The sequence below is a fragment of the Cervus elaphus genome, chromosome 20, assembly GCF_910594005.1.
Source record: "Cervus elaphus chromosome 20, mCerEla1.1, whole genome shotgun sequence".
In the NCBI taxonomy this organism is placed as follows: Eukaryota; Metazoa; Chordata; class Mammalia; order Artiodactyla; family Cervidae; genus Cervus; species Cervus elaphus.
Window position 1 is genome coordinate 109,938,198 of NC_057834.1, and position 20,950 is coordinate 109,959,147.

General features: G+C 44.9%; 1 protein-coding gene across 1 annotated transcript in view; it reads left to right on the forward strand.

Moving 5' to 3' along the window:
• Positions 1–1,028: 1,028 nt before the first annotated feature.
• FYB2 (FYN binding protein 2) overlaps positions 1,029–20,950 on the forward strand; it is a 127,928-nt gene continuing 108,006 nt past the window's right edge. The window contains exons 1-2 of the mRNA XM_043876370.1: positions 1,029–1,046; positions 4,437–4,808. Of these exons, the coding sequence (XP_043732305.1) occupies positions 1,029–1,046; positions 4,437–4,808 (390 nt within the window). The remainder of the gene's footprint in view (positions 1,047–4,436; positions 4,809–20,950) is intronic.

Consider the following 20,950-nt stretch of genomic DNA (forward strand, 5'->3'; position numbering starts at 1 on the left):
CTTAGATAAGCACAAAATTCAGATGTGAGCTTCCTTCCAGAGAAAAGACAAACCATCTGGCTTGTACAGTTTTCACAAATTGGTAGGAAGGAAGCAGACCCTTTCTTGAACCCACATATCTCCTGACATAATTTGAGGTATTTTATCCTTAAATGATTTCCATTTAGATAATTGCATACCTTGTAGTAATCATCTCATAGTTCCACACTGTTCATCAATCCTTTCTGCCTTCCCATCCACCCTGTCCTCTGTATGGCTTTTATCTTTCTGTTTAATCTTCCTATTTTATTTGGCTCTGTATTGCCCAGTCCTTCAAGTCCTTCTGGATGCATCATGGAGGGGAGGAAGAAGCCATGGGTGGAGGTAGAGTAGAGTCAAAACAGAGTCAGACTTGGACTTTGCATGGCTGGGGAATTTGCCTTGACCTTCCTGAGTCTCATGTGCTTCACCTGTCCACCAGAGATAACCTTTCTTATCTCACCATTGTCCGGAGGAACAGAAGAAAATATACGCAAACCATGTAGCTTGTTACACAATGGATTCTCAATAAATTTAAGTTCCCTTCATCTTTCCTTCTCTCCCTTTTGAAAGTAGTCAGGATATAAATTATACATAAATAAATCACACATTGCACTGGAAATCCTCAGAAATGATTAATGTAACCAATAATAATTTTAATATTAATAATGGGTTGCTTCAGCAGCACATCCTGATTCTGACAATCAATCTATGCGCTCCAGCTTTGTCTTCACATCACGAAGTGCTCAGAGTTTTACCCTTGGAAGAGGTGGATATCCCATTTGTGGATATTACTTAAATCTTCCGTTTTTTTTAAATATCACAGTATTCTGCTACAAACCATTACTTACAGTGCAAAGTGTAAGCAACATGTTTGCCAAGAAATGAAAAACTAAGACATGAATGGAAACACTAAAAAGCTACAAGCAGTGTCCAGGACTGAAAGTAAGGTTTGGAATCATGAAGAACGTGCTAGAAATACTGATTTCTACTGCTCAGTATGCCCAAGAATGGACAAGACCTCGTTGGTGAGTATGGTCCATTATCCCCACTACAGGGAGGAGCGAACTGAAGATAGGGGCTTGAAAGACAGCAATACTTATAAGATATGGAGCCTAACTTTAGCCCAAGGATCTGCTAAGCTTTCTCAGTGAATGATAAGAGGGTTCAAATAACCCTCCAATCTCTCAGATTCTGTGTTTATGAGTCTCTATTTCTCAAGGATGCAAGTGGAAACATCCAGAGAGGTGGGTGAGTGAGGGTGGTGAGTGTGGGCTCTGGAGCCAGACTGCCTGGATTGCAGTGTCTGCTTTCCCATTTGTTAATTGCCTTAGCCTGGATCAGTGACTTCCATCGATCTGTGGCTCATTTTCCTCCACTGGAAGATGAGAATCACAATAAAAACTAAATAAGGTGACACTTGTAAAGTCTGGGGCACTGTTCTTCAGGAGAGTCTGAACTCGGTCAGTCATTTCCTGCTCCATGATTAAGTGCAGATCACAGTGGGCCACCCACCACCTTGTCGGTATAGGGGGACCCCACAGTTCTTTCTTCAGTTGAATTATTTTTCCTGAAGTGTTCAGTTCAGTCGCTCAGTCGTGTCCAACTTTTTGTGACCCCACGGACTGCAGCATGCCAGGTTTCCCTGTCCATCACCAACTTCTGGAGCTTACTCAAACTCATGTCCATCGAGATGGTGATGCCATCCAACCATTTCATCCTCTGTCATCCCCTTCTTACACCTTCAATGTTTCCCAGCATCAAGGTCTTTTCCAATGAGTCAGTTCTTCTCATCAGGTGGACAAAGTATTGGAGTTTCAGCTTCAGCATCAGTCCTTCCAATGAACAGCCAGGACTTATCTCCTTCAGGATGGACTGGTTGGATCTCCTTGTAGTCCAAGGGACTCTCAAGAGTCTTCTCCAACACCATAGTTCAAAAGCATCAATTCTTCGGCACTCAGCTTTCTTTATAGTCCAACTCTCACATGCATACATGACTGCTGGAAAAACTATAGCCTTGACTAGACGGACCTTTGTTGGCAAAATAATGTTTCTGCTTTTTAATATGCTGTCTAGGTTTGTCATAGCTTTTCTTCCAAGGAGCAAACAACTTTTAATGTCATGGCTGCAGTCACCATCTGCAGTGATTTTGGAGCCCCCCAAAATAAAGTCTGTCATGGTTTCCATTGTTTTCTCATCTATTTGCCATGAAGTGATGAGATCTAAACTTAGATCAAACCTCAAACTTCACATCCCCAATCCCCCTACCCACAGTGTCTCCACTATGAACCTTCTTTTCTGCCTCTCCCCTCCCACGTAAGCATGTGTAAGTTCTCCTACCAAGCTGAATGCAAGGGCCTGCTTACTCATGGGATGGGGGCTCCCGAGCAAACTGGGATGGTTATAGGGAAATAAAAGTGTTCCTTCATCAGTACATCCAAATGTAGCATGTGCATTTTGACAGTGACATAGCCACCATGAATTGAGAAGAAAAGAAACAAGGAAGAGAGGAACTTTTTGGTGCTTATTTAGCAGTAAGCACTGTAGAGATTTTTGCCTGGCACAGTAATCCTCAAGCCAACATTGTCAGCCCTCTTATCTAGTTGTACACACCAGGAACATACATCCCAGGGGTTTGTTGAGAATCCCAAGGCCAACATCTAGTGGTGAAACTGAGTTTAGCACCTAGAGGATCGTAAGGTAATAACAGGGGATCCTACAGAGTTCCAAGAGACAGTTCTTAAGCCCACTTCCAAAACACTCCTAACAGCTACCAATGAGTAGTGCCCACGACATCCTTTGACCTACCACTGTAACTTGTCCTAAACCAAACCAGAAGTACAGAGCTGTCAGTCCTGCCAGGTCCAGAGAGATGAAAGCCCTTCTGACCTACCTACTGCATCCCTCTGTCTTTGTAGGCTGGCCTGAAGCCACCAGGGGGTGCCCTAGCATTAAGAGCAAAAGGTATTTGGCAGCCTGTTTATCACCTGGGGTTGGGAGGAGGGTTCCCTTCCTGAGAGCTTCTGCCCAAGATTTCTCATCATATGGTGTAAACAAGTGTGCGAAACAGCCTTGCCTTTGACCTGAGTGAAGGCTGGGCTTGGAGGGACAGTGGCAGAGAACCTTGGGCTTGTGCCTCATTTAGCTTGAAGGAGTGGTACCCCCATCTGCTGGTAGGCAGAGCCCACACCACTACAGGTAGAGCAAACTGTGAGTTATGAAATCAATGGAGTGGGTGAGCTGACCGTTGATTTTTTTTAATTAAATAGCACATTGAGGTCCAGAAAATAGAAATATCAGTGTGATAACACACAGCAAGAGCAATTATTGTTTTGAAAATTTTTAATTGTAGTGTGTATGTGTCTGTGTTTTGACTCATGAGCTAAAAGGTAGATCTGTGAGCCATTTATTATTAAAACACCTTAACCTAAAAATTTGATTAAAATTCAGATTTCCAGACCCTAGACCAGAAGACGGTGCTCCTGTCTTCCTGTCTGCCCTGGGGCCTTGAAGCCTGTAGATTTAACACATTCCCTGGCAGCTGTGATGATCAGCTCGGTATGGGAGCCACCTGTTAGAAGAAGGGGCACTTAAGTGAGTTTTCTCACCTGCTTCCCCGCCCCCCTCTTCCCCTGGACAGGCCAGAACAGGCTTTTCATTTCTTGTGAACTTGGCCTAACAAAGCCAGAGGAGTCACACTGACTGCACTTGAAACAGGGAACAAGCTGCTGGCTGGCCCCCCAACTCCAGGACAGCTGTGAGCACTGAACAACTAGAGATTGGGTTTCCAGCACCAGCTCTGTCAGAAAACAAACAAAAGCAGGATCACACACACACAAGAAGCCAGAAAAACAAAATCCTTGTAGAATTAGCCAGACCTGTGTTGAAACCCTGAGCCTTCTCCTTACCACCTATGTGACCATGGAGCAGGTTATTGGATCCTGTTTCCTTCCCTCGTTTTAAATGGAATTATGTCTGATGCATGTCAATGTATGACAAAACCCACTGAAATGTGAAGTAATTAGCCTCCAACTAATAAAAATAAATGAAAAAAAAAAAAAATAAAATGACCCAAAATGGAATTACAAGCCTTCCGAGGGTGGGTGGAAGTTTTGGGTAGAATAATGTATCCACACGCTCAGATAGGGTCTGACCAAAACTGGTCCCCCACCCTAACAGCTCTCTTTCTGGCTCCCTGAAATCCCCCGTGAGCTTGGGCGGACTCTGTCGCCTTTGGGCTTTGGTTTCCCCGTTGTTAACCTGAGGGAAAGCAGCCATCCGCAGGGCCGGAGTGGGGCCGAAACTGTGACCGAGAAAAATTACATTGTATGGCCTGAGCCTTCTGCCCTAACCCGAGCCCCGCCAGCCCCCTTGTTCACCAACTACTCCCACGAGGGCACAACGTGAACTCCCTGCAGGGCGACGGGCGGACCAGCCTGGGAGAGAACAGAGGGCAGAGAGGCTGGCTGAGAAGCGCCAGAGTCTGCGGACCTTTGGACGGAAAGATCCCTCGCCCCCTGCAGCTGCCGGGCCTGCGAACTGGGCGGATGGAGGCCGGCGCGCGCCCCGCCGCGGGCGAGAGCGCTCCAAGCCCAGCCGAGGGAGGAGCCGCCGCCCAGGTGGGACAGGTGCGCAGCCTGAGCCCAGGCGTTTCCGCGGCGGCGGCCAGGGGAGGCGACTGCTCCCTGGCCCGCGCAGGCAGAGCCAAACGGACCCTGGGCCTCAGGATCCAGCTCTGGGAAGCCGGTTTTGTCTGCCAGACTCCACCTCGGAAGAAAGTCATGGAAGCGGTAAGTCGTGCTGGGTTTGGCCGCGGGCTTTCTGGGCGTCCAGGTCCTCCCGGGAGAAAGCGTGGGGAGAGGCTGCCTGCGCACCCCGCCTCCTGGAGAGGAATACACTTTGATGCCGTCCAGCTCACACTGGCCTGGCCTGGCGCGGGTGGGGTGGGCGGACGGAAGAGGGGTCTGTCTACCTGTCCTGTGCCACCTTGGAGGCTGAAGGGCAGGGGTCTCAGGAGGGGTGGTGTGAGGGTCTCTACCTCCAGCGCTGTGAGCTAGGCTTCTAACCTCCGCTCCCCCAGCCCCCCAGCCTGGGTGACAGTGCGGTCGGTCTCTGTTTGCTTGTCCTTTTGCCCGTCCTCTCGACATTCGAGAGCTTCCTGGTCAGAGGCTGCAGGGGCTCTTCTGTGGCTTGTGGTTTTCCTGCGGGCTCTGCTTCTTATAAGCTGTGTGGCCTGGGGCCAGTAAGTTCATTTTCCTTAGCTCCTGGTTGTTCACTGGTAAAATAGGATTACTACTAGAATAACTAGTGAGATGATTGGAGGTGTTTGTGAAAAAAAAAAGAAGTGGGGACTTGCCCTGCACCGAGCAGGTGAACATCTCTTCTGCTTGGATGGATGGCCATGTCCTGTTTACATAGTTGGAGAGTTTTTTCACTTGACTGACCATATTTTCCTCTTTTCTAATTCTCCACCGCCTCCCTGCCTCTAAAATAAGTCAGTTTCTCTACAAGGGAGCAGAGCAATGATGGTTTCACCTTCATTGTCTTCTTTATTATACATCTGGAGTCAAGTCATTTTCTTCTGTGAGTCAGGCGCTTCCTTCCCAGAGATTGGTTCTATGTGGGGACAGAGGACCCATTTTAGAGGTCACCGATCAGAAGAAGCTCCCCTTGGTCCCAGGACAGTGGACACATGTCTCTCTGTGGTTGACCCTCCATTCCAGCTAGCTTTGTTTTGGAAGAGGGAGCAAAGGCACCCTGGTATGGTTTCTGTCTCCCCTCCTCTGAATTCTCTCCCTATCCTACAGTTTAGCAATTTCTGAGAAACTCCTAATTGATGGGAAAATGTCAGGCTGAATAGATCCAGTGTGGCTGTGAAAAAAAGAAAGAAACTTCTATTTTGCCTTCTCTGATATGCCACTAGCTTCCATTGTTTCAGTTTATCTCTGTAACAACACAGTGAGGTCTGAGGTCGAGGTCAGTGCTTTCTGCCCCAGTTGTTACAGGGAGGAAACAGAATGTTGTTCGTTACTCAATATCACACAACTGGTAAGCAGCAGAGCCAAAGCACGGGCTACAATTTGTCAATAACAAATATTGAGTGCCAACTATAAACCAGGCAGTGCCGGCAAGGATGACAACTGGAAAATGGGTGGAATGTTAGGAAATTGGAGAGAAAAATGTACCAAAGGGCATGTTAGCTCATGGCATTTTTATGGGATAAGATAATACAATTATGGGATAAGCTGATGTGGTTATGCAACGTTTTCTGCTCAGAGAAAGAGGGGGGAAAAAAGATCAAAAGAGAAATATGGGTTATTTCTTATTTTAAAAGGAGGATTTGTTTTTTGTAAAGCTAACAAAATACCCACTCCATATGCATAACTAAGCACCTGCATTGTGTTGTTAGGCCTGTTTCAGGGGCTGCAGATGCAGCAGTGACCCAGCCAGAAATGCCTGCCTTCATACAACTTCTACTGGTGAAGACACACACACATTAGGTCAAATGGCAGTGAATTCAATGTAGAACCACAGAGTAAGGCAGAGTTTAAGGACTTTGAGGCAGCGAGCAGGAGAGGCTGATATTTTAAATGGGATAGTTTCAAGAAAGGCATCAATACAAGGTGCCATTTGAGCAGAAGCTTGAAGCAGGTAAAGACATTGGTGCTGTGGATCTTTTAGGGAAAAGCACTCTGCAGAGGAATAAGAAAACAAGTGCAAAAAGGCCCTGGGGCAGAAGCTTGTCTGATGTGTTCAAAGGGTCAGTAAGATGCCCAGCATGGAGAGATGAAAGGAGAGCGTGGTAAGAAGCAGAGGTCAGGTCACTTAGGATGCTGGAGGCCATTGTAGGAATTCCAGGTGCTCCTCCGAGTGAGATGGAGAGCTCCTGAGTGTAATGAATGGCAGAAGAGAATGATCCAACTTGCTTTTTAAAAGGATCACCTAGCTGTTTAGAAACCAGATGGTAGAAGAAGCAGGATTAGAAGCTGGCTGACCAGTTAGCAGGCTCTTGCCTAAATTCAAGCAAGAGACTATGGAAGCTCGGGCCAGAGTCTTAGCAATAAAGGTGGCTAGAAATGGTTAGGTTCTGGATATGTATTAAAGGTGGATTTAACAAGATTAACTGATGGATGAAACAAAAAATGTGAAAGAAAGTGACTCCAGGGTGTGAAGCCTAAGCACCTTGAAGAATGTGGTTGACATTGAATGAGATGATTTAAAGTGGAACAGGTTTGCAAGGAGACCAGGGGATCACTTTTAGACATAGTAAATTGTAGGTTAAGGGGCTGAGTAGACAGATATTGAGTTTAGAGTTTGAGGGGGAGGCCCAGGCAGGAATATGATTAACATAAAAAATTTTCATTGCTTGGCATAATGCTGGGTGCATAGCAGCATTTAGTATATGTTACTATGGTGGTTTTCAAACTTGGCTACACATTCTCTGACATTCCTCCTGTGAAGACGTGGAGTCTGTGTTCCCTTGCCTTGAATCTGGGCAGAATCATGACTGGTTTGGCCAATAGACTGTGACACAAGCGACATTATGTGACTTTAGAGGCTGTGTCATAAAGGACTATGCAGCTTCTACCTGGTTTGTGAGAACCCTTAGTCTTGCAGTCGTTTACCCCCATGTAAGAGGTCTATGGGGACATCTGTCAACCAGCTGCTCTGGTTGACAGTTCCCGCTAAACCTAGCCTTCTAGCATTCCTGCATGACAAAGAACCAGGGCTCCGCAGACCAGCCCATTTACTGGTGAGATACCACTGGGGCAATTTCATCACCACCCTGTGGAACAAAAGGGTCACCCTGCTGAACCTAGCCCAAATTCCTATCCCAGCTAAATTGTGAGATAAGGAAAAATGGTTATTGTTTTAGGCCACTCAGTTGTGAGGTGGTCTGTTTTGCAACAGTAGATACCGGAACTAGTAATTTTTTCATTCTTTTAGTTATAAAAGTATTATTCTCCCCCATGGATATAAGGCTCTAGGGAGTTCTGTAAAAATATACTTTGTTACATAGTTCAGAGGTTGATGAAGTTCTACCTTGGTGCCTTCCCTCAGTTGAGTAGTTCCCCAGTCTTGGCAAGAGAGAATCCTAGCATTTTTAAGCTGAGATTGCTTGTCAGTGGGGGAGCTTAGAAAGTGGTACTTGAATTCTTGATGAATGAGCATTGGCATTTGGAGTCCAAATACCTGTATTTATGTTTGCTTCTGCCTCTTACTAGCCAAGTGATTTGAGCCAACCGTTGAATAATAAAATGTAGGAGTTGGGAGATTTCTCAAAAACCAGCCAGTCTAATGACTCCCATTTTAGAGATGGGGAACTCAGAGCCCAGGAGGGAAAGGTCACACACTTTGTAACTACTTCTCTGCTGTGCCTCATACAGTGGATGCTCTTAAATGATCTTGTTATTTCCTGAGAGTAAACTCTAGCATCAGATCATTAGGCTCTCCTCTTGCACTGAAGAAAGCTGAGCGCCAAAAAATTGATGCTTTTGAACTGTGGTATTGGAGAAGACTCTTGAGAGTCCCTTGGACTGCAAGGAGATCCAACCACTCATCCTAAAGGAGACCAGTCCTGGGTGTTCATTGGAAGGACTGACGCTGAAGCTGAAACTCTAGTACTTTGGCCACCTCATGGAAAGAGTTGACTCATTGGAAAAGACCCTGTTGCTGAGAGGGATTGGGGGCAGGAGGAGAAGGGGATGACAGAAGATGAGATGGCTGGATGGCATCACTGACTCGATGGACATGAGTTTGAGTAAACTCTAGGAGTTGGTGATGGACAGGGAGGCCTGGTACGCTGCGATTCATGGGGTCACAGAGTTGGACATGACTGAGTGACTGAACTGAACTGAACTTGCATTGTTCAGCAGAAAATCACCAAACATCTTCTCTGAGCCAGGACCTAGCTTAGAATTTCTGAGGGGGGTTCTATCATACATGTCCTCTAGTTGCTCAGTTTGGCAGGGGAGAGTGTCAAGAAAACAGACAATTGCAGTATTAATGAAAAGTAGGATAATGAAGAAAGGCTCAGGTTTTATCATAAGTACCAAGAATGGGGACCTAACTCTAAGTGGGACAATCCAGGGTCCGTTGGAGGAGCTGGTATCTGAGATGCATGTCAGAGGAAGGATGGAAAGGGAAGGAGGGAGGAGGAAGGGAGGGATGAGGGACAAGGGAAGAGCCAAAATCCCAAGAAGTAAATCGGAGCCAGATATTGAAAGCATCAATATCTGGGTAACATCACCAACTCAGTGGACATGAGTTTGAGCAAACGCTGGGAGATAGTGAAGAACAAGGAAGCTTGGCGTGCTGCGGTCCATGGGGTTGCAGGGAGTCGGACATGACTTAGTGACTGAACAACAACTGAAGCCCTCAAACACAGATGTACTTCATGCTGGAGACCAAGGGAGCCACTGAGGGCCAGCACCTCCCAGATGGGACTAAACCCAGCCCTGTAGTCTTGTCATGCTCTGACGTCATAGGATTGTCCTAAGGTCATAGGTGACTTATTTTTGACAGTTCTGTCTAGAACCCAGGTTCTGAATGCTAAGTGAGACCACTTAGCAAGCCCTCAAGAATGATTTCAGGGGTTTTTCCTGAGTATTCTGATTCTTAATAAATAGGTCATGAGGCAGGGTACCGTCTGGAAAGGGATGGGCCCACTGAGAAACATATTGCCATGAAGATGGTCTGTTGTTAATGAGCTTGTCCTTGGACAAGTGGAGTGCACAGGGATTCAGATCAGATGGTTGGGTGAAGCTTCTTGGGAGTTCCAAGAGGTGGCTCCAAGACTGGTCACCTCCCTTCTATCTTTGCAGAGAAGCTGTGCTGCAGAGGCCTCTTGAACAGTGTTGCTTAGTCCTTGACCATGAGACATGAAGTGACCTGCCCCGCTGCAGGGCTGATGTTCAGTCTTAACCAGCAGCTTGTACCCTGGAGTTACCCACTGTTATCTTGACACTGAATCAAGCTTTCTCCTTACAAAACTAGGCACCCACATCTCTTCACTGGAGACATGGTTCTAACAGGCAAATTTGATCATGTCACACCCCTGCCAGATGCCCTCAAATTGTCCCCCATTGCCTGTGCAGTAGAGCCCAGGGGCTTCACCTGGCTGACAAGGTCAAGATGCTCCCACTCAGCCTCCTGGTCCTGCATCCCTTATGCCCCAGCCTGTTCTGCACCATGCTCATTCCTCTTGCTAGAATCTTACTTGTCACTTCATTAATAGTCAGCTCAGCTATCACCTTCCTGAGAAGCCTTCCCTTACTCCTGGGTGGTCATGATTGGTTTTTCTCCAGCTTGCAAGTTCCCAGCCCTTTGACTAGCCCCAGGTCTGGACTGTGAGATCCCAACGGTAGCACAGCCTGAGGCTTAAAGGCATGGGCTCTGGGGCAGCCCAACTGGTTTAAGTTTCTGGCTCCACCATTTACTAGCTGTTTGTCTTTGAGCAAGTTATCTATCTCTCTATGCCCAGTTACCCCATCTGTAAAGGTGAGAATAGCATCTACTTCTCGGCACTCAGCTGAGTTTTATATAAAGAGCTTACTTAGGTCAGCTCAGTGAGGTCACAGGGCAGGTAATTCTACAAGCTAAAATAGTGATATGGTACAGTAAAAGAATCCACCTGCAATGCAGGAGACCTGGGTTCGATCCCTGGGTTGGAAAAATCCCCTGGAGAAGGGAAAGGCTACCCACTCCAGTTTTCTGGCCTGGAGAATTCCATGAACTGTGTAGTCCATGGGGTCGCGAAGAGTTGGACATGACTTAGTGACTTTCACTTCACTTCACTTCACAGTAATAATACATGGACCATTATGAATTGAACTCTGTCCCCTCCCCCAGTCCCATACGTTGAAGTCTTAACCCCCACTGCCTCGGAAGTTGACCTTATTTGGAGATACAGTCTTTACAGAAGTCACCAAGATAAAGTGAGGTCATTAGGGCAGGTCTAATCCAGTATGACTGACGTCCTTATAAAAAGGAGGGATGGACATGGAGATACACACAAAGGGAGGACAGTGTGAAGATAAAATGAGAACATCTTGTGAACATGAAGATGGCCATCCACAGGCCAAGGAGGAGGGAACAGACCCTTCCCTCGTATCCCTCAGAAGGCACCAAACTGATGACCCTTGATCTTTGACTTCCAGCCTGCAGAACTGTGGGGCAACACATTTCTGTTGTTTGAGTCACACAGTCCGGGGTACCTTTTCAGAGCAGGCCTAGCAAGCTCTTACATGGACCTGACTGGGAAATGAAGAGAACTCACTTGAATACTCAGTGCAGTGCCCTTCTGCCGTCAAACTGGGAAGGATTTTGTGCCATGTTGTGTTCTGATGATCAAAAAAGACAGCTGTGCTTAGCTCTTCAAAGAAGAAATCTGAGAAGTATTTATTAGCACCTGGCTTGGGAAATGGAGTGAAATGATCTCAGGATCGTGGTCAGTATTCCTTTCTGATCACTGAGCCCTGGGTTTGGCTTTTCTCATCTGTAAAACTCTAAAATACCCAAGTCTTGGGGTGATTTTTCAGAATGAATACTCATGTTTTGTTAGGACATACTAAATACAGGCAAGTTACAAATGATGTGCTTCAGAAAGAATAAGCAGTTTTTGTTTGTTTTTAATTTTTTTTTTAATTGCTAGATCTTCACTACTGTGCCCAAGCTTTCTCTAGTTGCAGTGAGCAGGGGCTACTGTTTGTGGTGGTAAATAGGCTTCTCCTTGTGGTAGCTTCTCTTGCTGTGGGGCATGGCTCTAGAGTACCCAGACTTCAGTAATTTGTGGCTCAGGGGCTCAGTAATTGTGGTATATGGCCTTAGTTTCTCTGAGGCATGTGGAATCTTCTCAGACCAGGAATTGAACCCATGTCCCTTGCATTGGCAGGCAGATTGTTATCCATTGCACCACCAAGGAAGTCCAGAATAAGCAGTTTTGGATTATAATACTGGAAAAAGTTAGTTTTTATTTCTTACTGTTCACTCTTACTGTTTTCATCTTCTCCATTTTACAGATAAGGCAGACTTAAGATTCAAACTTAAGATTTGACTCAGAGTCCCCATCTTGACCCTTGGTTTGGCTCAAGTATGATCATACTGAATGGTTTTTTAGACAGAGATATTTAGAAATTCTTAAAACAGAACCCTTGACCAATTCATGTTGATGTTTAGCAGAAACCAACAAAATTCTGTAAAGCAATAAAAAAAAAAAGGAAACCTGAATTCGAGTCTAGGTCTATCATCCCAATCACTCTACTTCTCTGAGACCCAGTGTTCTTATCTCTGTGCCTAATACCGATTTGATATTTTGTCCATCTTTTGTCCATTACATAAGATTATGTAAAGTACTATTGTAAATAATAGAATGCCATAAAAATATTCAGAATTGTTGATATTATCACAATTCCCCATTCCAAAGTTTGAGCAGAGGAAACAATAGAATTCAAAGCACTCTCTACTTTGTGAGAGCCGGTCAAGAACTCACCTTAAAGATCAGTGTGTGATCTTCGGTAGGAATAAGGAAATCATACTTGGGAACAATGTTCAACAATTCGAAGTTGATATACAAGAACAAACCAGCATTTTCCCTTAAGCACTTAAAGGATCGGACAGAGGTGCCATCTTCCACATCCTTAAAAATATCACCTCAAAGTCTCCTGTGTTTTATTTTTTACCCAATGCTGTTTCTGAGTACATGCCTAGGGATGTTCCCCCAAGCTGTGGTATCCAGGAAAGGGCACTGAATTGGGAGTCTGAAGATCATGATCTGAATTTAGTTTCTGTCACTCATGCCTGTGTGCACTGAGGCTGTGTGGTCTGCCAGGGGGGTGGGGGGTCCTCAGTTTCCTCACTTATTCAGCTCAGTTACTTAGTCGTGTCAGACTCTTTGTGACCCCACAGACTGCAGCACACCAGGCCTCCCTGTCCATCAACTCTTGGAGTCTACTCAAACTCATGTCCATTGAGTCGGTGATGCCATCCTACCATCTCATCCTCTGTCGTCCCCTCCTCCTCCTGCCTTCAATCTTTCCCAGAATCAGGGTCTTTTCAGATGAGTCAGTTCTTCCCATCAGATGGCCAAAGTATTGGAGTTTCAGCTTCAACATCAGTCCTTCCAATGAATATTCAGGACTGATTTCCTTTAGGATGGACTGATTGGATTTCCTTGCAGTCCAAAGGACTCTCAAGAATCTCCTCCAACACCACAGTTCAAAAGCATCAATTCTTCGGCACTCAGCTTTTTTTATAGTCCAACTCTCACATCCATACATGACCACTGGAAAAACTATAACTTTGACTAGACGGACCTTTGTTGTCAAAGTAATGTCTCTGCTTTTTAATATGCTGTCTAGGTTGGTCATAACTTTTCTTCCAAGGAGCAAGCGTCTTTTAATTTCATGGCTGCAGTCACCATCCTCACTTACTAACCAGGATTAAATGAATGAGATGACATATTGGAAAAAAAAAAAACTAGAATCAAATATATCCATGTGAAAAGTGAAAGTGTTAGCTGCTCTGTCATGTCTGACTCTTTGTGACCCCATGGCCTGTAGCCCACCAGGTTTCTCTGTCCACGGAATTCTCCAGGCAAAAATACTGGAGTGGGTTGCCATTTCCTACTCCACGGGATCTTCCCATCCCAGGGGACAAACCTGGGTCTCCCACATTGCAGGCAGATTCTTTACTATCTAAGTCACCAGGGAAGCCCAATATCCATGTACTCTTAGTCTAATCTGCTATTCACTTTTAAGCTGGGTGGTGGAGACCTTAGGAAGAACTTAAGATATTTCTGCTTCATTCTGGTGTACATGTCACGGACAAGGACCCCAATGCCTGGATCTATAGTTCTCAGAAACAAAGGAATTACCAGTTCTGTGCTAACCAGCTCTGTGCTCTTAATTCCCTTTTAGTGCCGACCCCCATCCCTGCTTAGTGACTGTTTTGTTGACGTATAGTCCAGGAAGGAAGAAAGATAATAGTGGGGGAGCACTCACTCTGTGCCACTCCTTGCATCTAGGTGCATTGTTTTGTTCAAACCTCACAAATAATCTGTGAGAAATATCATCCCCATTTCACAGATGAGAAAACAGAAGTTCTCTGGGGTCACGTGGTTTCACTCTTGTCGTGATCAACAGTAGCGGCTGACACTGACACTTAGTGCTGCTCATGTGCTTCCTCTCGGCCACTCTAGGGTGGGCACTGTCATTAGGCAGGAAGGCACTCCCTGGAGGTCTCCAGTATTACGAGAGACCCAGAGAGGGTGGGCAACTTGCTGAAAGTCACACAGCCAGTTATGGTGGCACTGGGATTCAAACCCAGAAGCTGAAGCTTTGAAGAACACATTCCATAAGAGTTTGTCTCTCCCAGAAACTCTCTAGAATAGTGGTGTCAGGGTGTGAAAAGGACAGAGCTAGCTGAAAACGGGAAGGCCCCCCAATGCCAATGCCGGGAAACCCAAGGACACAAGTAGCCACATTCTCTGCTTATAAAAACAAAAGCATGTTTGGCACTATACCACCCCTAGGGGGAATGGCATAGTCGAAACATTCTTACCGTTCCTCGCGCCTCTCTTTCAGGCAAGACATCTCTTCATAGCATGCATTCACAATGAAAACCAGTAAGAAATCTCCTAGCAGAAAAATAGAACCTGGCTACACACTTCATCTGAAAAGTTGTTTCTGAATATGTTGTTTTGAGTGCTTTCCAGTTAACTCCTTAAAATATCAACTGGTGAGGGCGTTCATCTTTGCTTCATGAGGTATAAATCTCCCATATCTTTACTACTGCCAAAGACAAATTTATATCGACTTTTGGCTTCACAAGTCTGATTTAGGAGAGAATATCCAACTTTTCGACTGTTGGGAACATTTCCTGTGTTTTCCTCCAATCCAGGAATGCAGCGTGAAACTGGGGACTGTATAGGATAAGGAATTCCATTATTGCCTTTCCATGCCACCAGCACTGATGAAGAGAGGGCTGCATCCTCCCAGTGGAGGTGGCGTAGTATAGGTTAAGAACCTGGGCAGGGTTCCAGAGGCTCAAGGCTAAGCTCTGCTCCTTGGGACAGTAACTTGATGGACCCGTTTTTCTTCAATCTGAAAAGTTGGAATAATATCTGGATATATCGCATCCTCCACTCAGTTTGGGCTTCCCTGGTGGCTCAAATGGTAAAGCATCTGCCTGCAATTTGGGAGATTTGGGTTTGATCCCTGGGTTGGGAAGATCCCCTGGAGAAGGAAATGGCTACCCACTCCAGTACTCTTGCCTAGAAAATCCCATGGATGGAGGAGCCTGGTAGGCTACAGTCCATGGGGCTGCAAAGAGTCGGACATGACTGAGCGACGTCACTTTCTTTTTCTTTCTATATCTTATGGAAATGATTCACAGATGTACATGAAATGTCTTTCTCTGCTTCAGTTCTCCCACTCAAAATGTTAGGAAACATGTTGTTTTGAGAAACAGCTTGGCCTTGGGAGGAAATCTATGTAACTGTGGACAAGTCTTCAGTATCTTCATCTGTAAAACGATGGGTGGAATCAGAGTCTTCAGTTACCACTTTGAGACATGTGAAGAATTTCTTGTTCATGGGGGAGGTTAAGAGGATTAGTGATGTTTTTCTTCTTCATTATTGGTAAACCCACTGTTTTACCCCAAGTAGAATCTGAAGCAACTTAATGTTGTTTATGCTTCTTTATGCTTTTGCATATGCTTTATGCATTTCTTTATGCTTCTCTGGCTAATGAACTCCAAATATAGGGTTGTAGTCAATACTGAGCATCTAATAGCTTCAGGTGAAACATTCGGTTCAAATTCTGGCTCTCTGACTTTCAAGTCATGTGTTGAGAGGGTGACATGAGTGGTGGGTCCCTCAGTGAGTATGAGGAGCAGAGTCGTTAGCAGCTCTTGTCGAACATGTAGTGTGTGTGTATACGTGTATGTATGAGGGAGAGACCCACCCTGACCTTTATGTTAAGCCACTGAGATTGAGGAGTTGCTTGGTTACAATAAAACCTAGTCTATGCTAAGTGCTGTACACCCCCAAAGCCTTATTTCAGAGCATGTGTGTGGGTTTCCAGTTGATAAGATCGTGGGAGATAAGCGTGAACACGACTAATAGCCACGCTGGGTCTAGCTCTTCCTTTGAACGTGCTGCGCTAAGTCGCTTTAGTCATGTCCAACTCTTTGCAGCGCTATGGACTGAGCCTGCCAGGCTCCTCTGTCTGTGGGGTTTTTCAGGTTAGAATACTGGAGTGGGTAACCTTTCCCTTCTCCAGGGGGTCTTCCCAACCCAGGGATCGAACCTAGGTCTCCCACATTGCAGGCAGATTCTTTACCAGCTGAGCCACCAGGGAAGCCCAGAAATACTGTAGTGGGTAGCCTATCCCTTCTCCAGTGGATCTTCCCAACCCAGGAATCGAACCGGGGTCTGCTGCTCTGCAGGCGGATTCTTTACCAACTGAGCTATGAGGGGAGCCCGAGGGACCAAAAACTCAAACACAATTTAGACCTTCTGCAAATTGCTCAGAGTTTAGTAGAGAAGATCTATAAAAATAGCATGTTTTTAATACAGTGTGACAGTTATAATATGAACAATGACATTATGTTCAAATAACTAAGGGAAAAGAGAGAGGATCTTTTAACTCGACTTGGATGAGGCAGAAAAGCCTCTCCCAAGGGAGGTAACTTCTGATTTTGGTTTTAAAAGATGAAAAGCGTTCAGCGGGCAGTGGGATATGGGAGAGGGAAAGGCATTCCAGGCGTGTGTGCGTGCTCAGTCATGTCTGACTGCGCAACCCCATGGACTATAGGCCACCAGGCTCCTCTAGCCATAGAATTTTCCAGGCAAGAGCACTGGAGTGGGTTGCCATTTCCTACTCCAGGGGATCTTCCGACCAATTAATTGAACCCACATCTCCTGCATTGGCAGGTGGATTCTTGACACTGGGAAGCCCTATTCCAGGCATGGGGAATAGCATATATGAAAGAACTGAGGCAGAAAAATGGCATATTTGGGAACAAAGAGACATGAGGCAAAGGAAAACGTGGGGACCTGTGTGCCTCTGTTGAAGACTGCATCCTGCACACAGCACTGGATAAATACTGGGTGAAGGGGAGGGTGGGGGGTGGGCGGGCAGCAGGAAGAATAGGGCAGATACTGAACTAACTAAGTCCTTCTCCCCTTCCTCAAGTTGCTTATTATCCAGTGGGTATGTGGCTAGAGAACTGCTTGTTTCAAGGTTTCAGATAGAGCTTCAGAGAATCATTATAATGTGTCCTGCTTTAAGCCATTCCCCTCTTTTTACCCCATCCCCCCCACCTAGAGGTTTATTCATCTGTTCATTAATTTAGTATCTAGTTTTGAGTATCCACCATGTGGCAGGTGCTGTATTGAACACGAATCCATGCTAATTGCTTCTTCTCTTTGGTAAGCCCATTCCAAGGGTTGACTGCTCTTTCTATCTGGAAAATCCTTTTGTGTCAGATCTATGACATTTATATATATTTAATGTCTTAAATCTGTGTTGCATTCCATTTATTTTTTACTTTATTCAAAGTGTCCTTATAATTCATCTTATATGATATTTATAAGAACTTCACAGGGTAGATAGGATAAATACAATTATTTATATTTTAAGTATCACCCAAAAAGGATGCTATTTTATGTCTTTAATAGGTCAACAAGTGTTTTATCTAACTTCCTCAAGCCATGAGAAGTACTGTGAGAAACAGTTTCTATATGGTTGAATAAGATTATGATTAACAAAGTTCATGTATGCATATCCCTTTAGTCAATATAAATTTATTAACTGCTTGCTGTGTGATCAGCATCAAATGTTAGACTCGGGATTTCTAACCCTTACAACAAACTTTCAAAATCAAGGGTCCCATTCTGTAGATGAACAAATTGAAACTCTGAGAAACTGAGGGAGTTCTCAAAAATCACAGAGTGACATATTCAATCCTGGGCTGATTCAGATATTATTTTTCTATTCAGTTTGACTTCAACAAGTCAAAAGCTCATACATTCTTCATAAAGATCCACGGTGTTACACCTTAAAAATCAGCTAGACCGCTTCTCTTCTAGTTATCATATTTCTTCTCTTGAAGTTAAGCAGTTGTCGATGATGATTTTTCGTTTGCCAGCATCATTTGTTATTAAAACCTTATTATGTTCTCTTGTCAATAATCCAAAGAAAAATCTCAGTTAATATTCCATTAAGTGCTACATTCCCATCATTCTGCCTTGCAGTTATTCTACCTGTTTCTCAAGATAGTATCCCCGAGCTAAGTGACAGTCTGACCCAGAAATCATGAGATCAGTACAAGGCTCTCTCCATCTAGTTGGCTTGTCATTTTTTTCCTCGCCTAGGTGGCACTAGTGGTAAAGAACCCGCCTGCCAATTCAAGAGACTTAAGAGAGGCAGGTTCCATCCCTGGGTCGGGAAGATCCCCTGGAGGAGGGCATGGCAGCACACTCCAGTATTCTCCAGTGCCCAGAAAATCCCATGGATGGACAGAGTAGCCTGGCAGGCTACAATCCGTGGGGTTGCAGAGAATCGAACAGGACAGAGCACACGCTTACTAGAGAAACCTTCAGGACAGAGTGAAATGTGGATTGAGCATAAGTAAAGCCAAACTGAATGTTTGAAGGGGGAGTCTTGTGTTTTCAATTGTTCTGAACTAGTGTGCTGGTTGGACTGGAGCACAGGTGAAGAATTGTGAGGGATAAGGAGATTGGAGAATCCCATGGACAGAGGAGCCTGGGGGGCTATGGTCCATAGGGTCACAAAGAGTTGGATACAGCTGAAGTGACTTAGCACACACACACATGGAGATTTCACAGAATGAGGAGAACTAGAACCAAGGGGTAAAAGCCTTAATTCTTCAGGTCGGTGAACACAGAAGAAAAGGAAGGTCAAAATGGAAGCATTTTTGGAAATTAGAATACCACCTATCAGAAATAATGAAATTTTTCATCTGAAACCAGCAGAACAATTAGTTCTGTACATATTTCTTAAGCATGTTCTTTTTGCCACAGACATTCATTTCATCATTGTAAAAATCACCACGATAATCATAGTCATCAACATCAGTGTCCTCTCCCTCCTTCTCTTCATCATCATCATTCTCTCTATTCACATCACAACCCTTCTCATCATAGTGTCATTACTGGAGGCCTCCTTTGTGTCAGGCCCTGGGCCAGTCTTGATGTCCGTGGCAGTTCTATGATGTGAATAGTTGTATCTTCAACTTACTCATGCAGAAATAGGGAACAGAGAACTGAGATAGCTTTGTCAAAGTGACAGCCATAATTCATGGAGATAGGGTTTTAAGTTAAGACTCCACCCCAAGACCCATGTGTTTATCCCTATTGCTGCACTTAAGGTAGCTCTTAGTCTAGGAAGGAAAGGGGAAATGTAGAAGACAGTAATTGTAATAAACACTGCAATTGAGAGAAGTACAGGGTTTCTTGGAGCAGAGAGGAGTCAGCACCCTCACTGCATACTTGTTGGAAGGCTTCCTCACGGAGTTGCAAGTGATCTGAGTCAAGCAATATATATGTTCCAGACAAGGAAAGGGGAGAAGAGAATTCCAGGCTGAGGATGAAATGTGTGCAAAAGCATGGATGCCTTCATTCTTTCAACAAATATTTACTGCCTTCTCTGCTTCAGGTACTGTTAGGAAACCCAAGGGTGAATTAAAAAAGAGAGAAATGTATCCAGTGCAATGGATGCACTGGAGAAGATAAGCCTGGAAGCTTCAAGGACAGTAAGAATTTATAGCAGAAAATGAGAAGGAAACAAGCTGTTGATAATATCCTATATTATGATGCCTACAACACTACCTAGTACATAATAGGCACTTGACTAGTGAATGACCGAATGATCTCTGTTGATCTTTACCACAATTCAGTTGCTTATAATAAGTCCCATGAGGACAGAGAACATTTGTTCACCACAATCACCACTTGGATCTGCAGTGGAGCCACCGAGTTGCACATCTCCTGGGGACTCTGTCCACAGGGTAACCTTTGTGAATGGTCTGTGTGATCATAATGTTACAAAGGCCTCTGGGAGTGTGCAGCTTGGCAGCCTGGGTTCACTTCTGCTCTGGGGAATTCATAATTATTGATTGAATTAGCTAACAAATGAAAAAGGCAGGCTCAACAGAGATTAGTGTTCTTCAGCCTCTTAGTTATGTAGAAGGCATTAGTTACCTCTCATGCTGTAAATCAGCATGTCTTATTTCACAGGTGGGGAAGAGATATAGAAAGCCTGTCTCTAAACACACATTTAGGGAGTGTAAGAGCCGAAAGAGGAACCCAGGCTTCCCTTAGTCAGTGTTTTTTCTACTACAGCGTGCAGTTTCTCAGTAAATCTGTCAGTTCATGGTTTCCTCCAAGGATGCTTCTTTCCTGGGAAGCAGCTGGGTTACAGAGAGCATCCTTGGCCCCCTCCCAATGGAAAGGAAATTGGGAGCTGTGTCAGGGATCAGTGTGTAACTAATTGCTGCTGTAAACCTCTCACAAGAGGCTCTGACTTCACTAGCTCTTTGAGTAAAGACGATCCTGAGGTTTAGTGAGCAGATTAGTAGAATGCATATTTAGAAAGCATAAAGACTCCTGAGCATCAGTTTGAATGAAGAAATTCTGCCCCAGATGAAGGGCCTTGCAAACACTCTTCGGTTACATTTATCTTAACTGTTTTCAGACAAAAATTGAGGCTGCAGTAGTATGCTAGAAAGAACTGGGGGTTGAGGTCTAAAGGTCTAAATCAGTCTTTTATTAGATCTTTGATCTTCTTGGCCCCTCCAGTTTAGTTTCTTCATCTGTAAAATGAAGTTAACCCTTTCTCCACTGCAGCATCGTGGGAAACTAAACAAAAGAATGTATGAAGAGGGTCTAACCCAATGTAGTGGAGTGAGA